Raw genomic sequence first — 6,553 nt, 5'->3', positions numbered from 1 at the left:
GGGAAAGATTAGCTTTTCCGTGTGGCTTTTTTTTAATGCAGAATGTTTTAACCCGAGAGGAGTCCTTACTTGAATTGGCTCCCATACTGTGCCACAGGTTTCTTTAGAAAGAATAATAATGTATAACTTGATACTTCTAATGTAACTTTGTAATTTTAACGTATGTGCTAAACATGAATGTCAGTGAGAAAATGCAAAAGGGTAGTAGCTGCATGTCAGATTTTTTTATATTCAGAGTTAACACCTGAGTTTTGCTCTGTTTGACCCCCATCTTTGTTTCTTGGCAGAACCACCAAGCTTGGATAAGGCAGGAGGAACGGAGGACGTGACTGTGGTAAAAGGCAGTTCAGCTTCTCTGACATGTCTTGCTGATGGCACTCCTGCCCCCACCATGTCTTGGTTTAAAGACAGACATCCTCTAAACCTCGGAGCTCAGCTGACCTCAAGTAACCAAGGAATGGTCCTTCATTTTGTAAAAGTAGAGCTTGGTGATACTGGCAAGTACACTTGCGTAGCATCCAATGAAGCTGGAGATATCAGCAAGCACTTTTCCCTAAAAGTGCTGGGTAAGTGTTAACCTTTTGGGTGAACAAAACGTGAGCTGGAAATGAGCATCTGCTCAGGACAGCAACTTAAAAAACCTCTGGGGATAAGGACTATTTTCAAGAAACATGTACTGTGACAAATCAGAGAAATGAAGAAATGGAGGATACATTAAGATATGCAAATGTAATATAGCATATTTTTTCCCCAGCGTTTTCTGAGTACTGTACTTAATAGTAAACTAATTTACAAAGTAATTTGGTTTAAATTAATAACTTTAGTTAGTAGAAATTCAGCTTGACAGGGCGATAGCATGGCTGAAGGTACAACAGGTAAAGGACTAGTAAATATATTCACTGATGATACATATTTTACCTGGGATTATGAAAACATTGGCAACCAATAATTCCAACTCAGAAAGAATGGAAATTGATAGATGGGGGAAATGGAAATGATGTGAGGCACGTGGTGAGTTCATGACACAGAAATAATACTAATACAGACTAATTGTACAAACTCTTAACTACCAGGCTGTGTATCATCTTTTATAGGTGCTTTGAGCCAATAAAGAATTCAAATGTTTTTACTTCCCCAGAGCCACCTCACATCAATGGTTCAGATGAAGCAGAAGAGCTCTCTGTTGTCATTAACAACCCTCTTGAACTGCTCTGCATCGCCTCTGGCATTCCAGTCCCCAAAATCTCCTGGATGAAGGATGGGCGCCCGCTTCTGCAGAACGATAATGTTCATGTCCTGAGAGAAGTCCTTCGAATAACCAGTGCTCAGGTAGAGTATTTGTTTCAAAAGAGGCACGGTTTTGCAAACCCTGGAGGAGTACACAGAACAGCCTGCTGTTAGGACCATCCTAAGAGATGTTCTGAAAGGCCTCTGTGAAATAATCCACCTGCGTTTGCGGTTAGAGAATGTTTTTCAAGTCTTGCCTTGGATTTTCCCATACAGAACAAGCAAAGGATTATGGGCTGAGAGTGCTAAAGCACTTCTGCCTCTTCTGAGCTTTATTACTTCATTTCAGAGTTCTGTAAGTTGGTTTTTTTTTTTTTTTTTGGTGCTTTCTGTTACAAAGCTGAACAATTAATGGTAGGGACTCATCTTTTTTGGGGGTTGTTTTTGGGTTTAGTCTGTTCTTGTTCGTTTCCTGCCTGTTTGACTCTTGTTACTATCTCTTGCTTTTTTTTCTGTCGTGTTTTATAGCTCCCCCTCAGCCTTTCTTCTCTTACGTCGGATTTTCCTAATACCTGTTTGCTTCTCACATGTATCAGCCATAGATTACAGAGAAAAGCTGCATTTGCAGTCATCTGTGTGCAAGTTAAGAAAAAAAATAAGTAAAGACAACAGAATACTTCAGGTGAATTCAGACAGTAAAAGAACCCAGAGAAAAATAACCTTTAAAACCCTGCACCAATAAACTAAGGCTGGATTCAACTTTTAACAGCCAGACTGAAGTTCACCCAACCAAAGTGGGACAGGGCTCAGGACTGATTGCTGCTCGTTTTGTTTGTAAATCAGACACTCCTTGTCTTTACAAGGCAGAGTTTACAGGAAAGAGAAAGCATAAAGGTATTAATGAGAACGTGTGCACAGAAAGATTTCTTCAGTACCCCAAACTGACCCTTGCTTAGCTGGATATCTATAGCCACTTCCAGCTTTACTGATTACGTGCTGCACAAAGCATCGCAAAGAGGAGGGTTCTTGCTGAAGACATGTTATCCAGAGAGATTTTATGCAATTCCTAAGCCATGTCTGTACAATCCTACCGTAGTAAAATAAGAACGTTTTCAAGAACTTCATTAACTTATTTGCAGGCACTCCTTATCTGTTGTGTTTGTGTTCAAGTGCTGCCTATTACATGCTGTTGTCCATGTTTGTACTTCACAGTTTCTCTGGCTTGTGCCTGAATTCTGAGGTTTCTGCTGAAGTTTGTGTGTTTCTAGGTGGAGGACACAGGAAGATACACGTGTTTGGCATCTAGCCCAGCAGGAGATGATGATAAGGAATATCTAGTAAGAGTACATGGTGAGTTTAATTTAGGAAAAATAATTATTCCTTCAAAGTGTAAACTACTAAGGTACGTACCAGTTTCTCATTTAACAAGTGACATATTACTAAAGGAGAAATGTTACTTGTTTTGAGAAAGTGATATTTCACCATATGATCATAATTGATGTTTCCCAACAAGGGTAGCTGTTCTGAACAGGATACACAATTAAAAGGGAAAGTTCCCCTTGATGTAACTGATTTCCGTTATAACTCCAAGTCTTTTATTTGAATACCTAGGAGATTTTATAGAAAATCAGTATTCAGTTGGGTTGAGTTTGTTGTGCTTACTGAAAAAAGATGGGAAGTACACAGACACAGTAGAATAAGGTAAGAAATGCTTCTAGAAATGAATACAGAAAATGCAGTGGCAGTAAAGGAAGTATAAATGGGGCTTCTGCAGTTCCACGGTTTGCCTTAGGTTTCGTCCCTAAGAGTATAGTTCCCATGTTTATCGATGAATAGTTTGTGGGGCTTTGGTGATCTGTGCTCCATCTGGCTTAAATGCTGATGCTCTCACTGAGAATGGACTTCAGTTTCTGTCACAGCAGTTTCCAGTGTGTGAGATGTAAGGTTTACCAGTCTAAACAAATGTGGTATGTTTAACACAGGTATGGAAAAGTAGAGCTGATTAATGATACCATAGCTTTGCATTTATTTTGAAGTAAGAAATAAATTATAAATTTCAGTGAATAATTTTCATGGTAGCTCATATGTGTGGTGTTTATTTCTTTTCTTGATTTTTGTAACAGTTCCTCCTAACATTGCTGGTACCAGTGGTCCACAGGACCTCACTGTGTTGCAGAACAGACAGGTTATACTGGAATGCAAGTCAGATGCCGTGCCACCTCCGACAATCTCATGGCTTAAAAATGGAGAGCTTTTAGAGGTATAGTGGTTGCATTATTTGTACTACCAGTCTTTTGCTCCCTTTGTTTTTTACACACAGTGCTTGAGGTTTCTCTGCTCATTTGCCCCTCCAGTGCAGTCCAGGTTACAGTACCTTGAATTCAAGAGAAGCTGAGTAGCCCCAGTACAAATCCAGTTAGTCCTAAATGAGTACCTGAAGCTAGCAAGCCTGTGAAGTGGCCATCCCGCTGTTACTTGTTCTTTTTTCCTTTAGGGGGATCCCTTGCTCCTCCTGGATCCTCTGAACAATGCTAGAAGCCTTCGGTATACTCCTGAATGGCTTCCCAGGAAAGGTAGCTGAGAAAAGACTACACTATATGTTTCCTTTGGGTTTATTATGCATCCTCCTATTCTAGTAGCATTTAGAAAGGGATTTAAATTCTTTACATTGGAAAAAAAGAAAGGAAAATGGGTTGCTAATCACCACAGTTTTGTTTCAAATACAGTTTTTTCACTCAGAATTCCATGTAGTGTCTAGTTAGGGCATTGAGTTTTTGCTGGTTGAGAGACAATTAGCAAGATGAGGATGGCTCGTACTGAAAGAATTTTTTACTTGCCATCACTTTCCTTGGGATCACTGAGAAACCAGGTGCTTTCCAATTGAACTATTTAAGATCTGTTATTAATTGAACTTAACTGATCATTCTCCCTCAGTTGATCTTTATGCATTAATAAAGAGCAAGCTGATTCAGCTGATGAGTTGTCTCCCTTAACTGCAGTCCATCAGTAGTCTTCACCCAGAGTTCTGCTTATTTGCTTGCCTTCTGGCATCCCATTCCTCAGACTCTTTTGCTATTGTACGTTTAGAAGAATGAAATATTAGTGGAAGAAGTAAGAATATGGTGGGCGATGATGTCTTACGAAGCACTGCTAGGGAATGTTACCTTAAATATAGCACAAGAACTAGCGAGAAACGCTTTTCTTCTGAATGGTGAATTCTTTAATTGGGTAGTGATTTTTTTTTTTTTTTTTTTTTTTTTTTTTTTTTTTTTTTTTTTAAGAAAGCACAGTTGAACAAGGTGTGGAAGTTAAGTATGTGACTACTTTCTGCAGTCTTTCTTGGAAAGCTTTTTTTAAGAGCAGTATGTAACAAAAAGAAACCACCTATACAAATATTCAACAGAAAACAAAGCACCGGAGAAACACTATGTTCGACATAGGTGCTCAGCTGATAACCTGAGAACAAACTTTTGCCACATTAGTTCTCTTGCCTCATGAATTCCGCTCAGTATGTCAAGGCTGAGGCATCTTGATTGTGCAGTGTGGTCAATTCCCTGCTTTTTGATTTATACTACAGTAGGGAATTTCAACCTCTAGAGGAGGCTCTCCTCCAGCACTCAATTTAAATTCAGTTGGGATGTGGCATGCTTAATTTGTCATGTGTGCTTTAAGTAGCAGATGTAAGTTTCATCTGTTCCCTACCATCCTTGTCATCTTTCAGCTTAGCGTATGTAAATACATACTGCAGACATCAGGAAAACATCAGTGGCCTCCTGTAAAAGCCTGGTTACTTTCTCATCCTCAAAGCAACCTAAGAGCCTACTGATATTAAGCAGCTGGCAAGGAACTCTCCTTGGGTGAGGAAAGAGAGGAGTTCTGTGGCAAATCATCCTTCTTATCTTGGAAAAACAGAGGTTTCACAGTGACAGGAGAGGATTGGAGGAGGTCAGATTCTCAGGTCATGGTGTACATCCAAGGCAGAATGACACCCTCCACCATAAAGCTGCCTTGTTTTATTGACAGCAGATTTTGCTGTCTACTCTAGACCTCTGTACATGGAATGATCTAATTGTGCAGCAGCACTGTTTTCGGCAGAAGAACTCTAGAAAGGTGTAGCCTCTAGCAGCTTTGGAGTCCTTGCAGTCTTCATTGATTTGGAAGTACACAGTGAGTGTTAAGAAAAGAAGTGGGTAGGAATGTCTTGACCTAATCTGGCTTTATTTGACCACTAAAAGAATTATTGAATTTGTATTTTTTTTAAAGATGGGTTTTCAGACATACCTTGAATAGAGCATAAGGATTATACGATAGCTTCATTGCCTGTCTTTTGTCAACTGTGTGCTTCTGTGCTTAGAAACCATAGCATAGGCTGTGAACTCAACAAGGTCTATAATCCACTCTGGTGGCGAATCACTTCACCTGTGAGAGCCCAGCAGTGCTGTTTATTCAATGGTGGTAGAGTGGCTGACCTGGTGCCTAGGACGAGACCAGCGTACGAGGGTGCTAGTGCAGAGAAGTGCAGAACTAGGGGAGTTTCACCTATCTGTTGTAGTTGCTATTCTCAGACCTTCTGAGGAAAAGAGTAGATGGGAATGTGAGTTTTCAGTTTCATCGCAAGTGTGGGCAGCACGCACTGGAAAAGTTTGAGTTTCTGTTCTTTTTCTATGGTTTTTTATCCAACTGGGTTTTGGAACACTTGTGGTTGATATTACTGTCAGTCATTCATGCAAATATGACCCAGACTTGGTTGTGGTAAAAAAAGCTGTGACTCAATAAGCAACGATAATCTTTTTATGACCTTGTTTACCCTGTTATCTTCATGGATGTAAACCAAGTTAAGCCAGTGATGGACTCAGTCCCTGGTTTATCTTTGGCCTTCTTTCTTGGCTTTTATTACTCTGCAATGAAAAAATGTTCTCTGTTCATGAAAAGAACAATGGTGAAGTTAAATCTGTCAAACTCTCTCTCTTTTCCCTTAGGGGACTCCTCGAGTTCGAATCCTATCCAATGGGCGCTACCTGCAGATCAATAATGCTGACCTCAGTGATGTGGCAAGCTATATGTGTGTAGCCAGTAATGTCGCAGGAAAAATGACCAGAGAGTTCGTGCTGACAGTACATGGTAAAATCATGCATCCGGTCTTGTGCATTTTGATCTTTGCATGGTATTTCTGCAGGATTTCAAACAGCAAGAAGGAAGCATAAATAATCTTTATAGCAAAGCGTTGGCCACTTACGCAGTGTCTAAACTGTGGGACCACGTGTATTACCTCATGAGTGTCACCACGTGAGTCCACAGTTGTTCTCCGCACTAAAAGACCTGTTGG

General features: G+C 40.1%; 1 protein-coding gene across 1 annotated transcript in view; it reads left to right on the top strand.

The window, feature by feature from the left end:
* HMCN1 (hemicentin 1) overlaps positions 1-6,553 on the top strand; it is a gene marked incomplete at both ends in the record, with an annotated part of 96,720 nt that overhangs the window by 82,319 nt on the left and 7,848 nt on the right. Inside the window, 5 exons of the mRNA XM_010132326.1 lie at positions 288-566; positions 1,139-1,329; positions 2,496-2,577; positions 3,351-3,487; positions 6,207-6,348. Of these exons, the coding sequence (XP_010130628.1) occupies positions 288-566; positions 1,139-1,329; positions 2,496-2,577; positions 3,351-3,487; positions 6,207-6,348 (831 nt within the window). The remainder of the gene's footprint in view (positions 1-287; positions 567-1,138; positions 1,330-2,495; positions 2,578-3,350; positions 3,488-6,206; positions 6,349-6,553) is intronic.

The sequence above is a fragment of the Buceros rhinoceros genome, unplaced genomic scaffold (genome assembly GCF_000710305.1).
Source record: "Buceros rhinoceros silvestris isolate BGI_N320 unplaced genomic scaffold, ASM71030v1 scaffold1553, whole genome shotgun sequence".
Classification (NCBI taxonomy): Eukaryota; Metazoa; Chordata; class Aves; order Bucerotiformes; family Bucerotidae; genus Buceros; species Buceros rhinoceros.
This window is presented reverse-complemented; position numbering and strand designations above follow the sequence as displayed.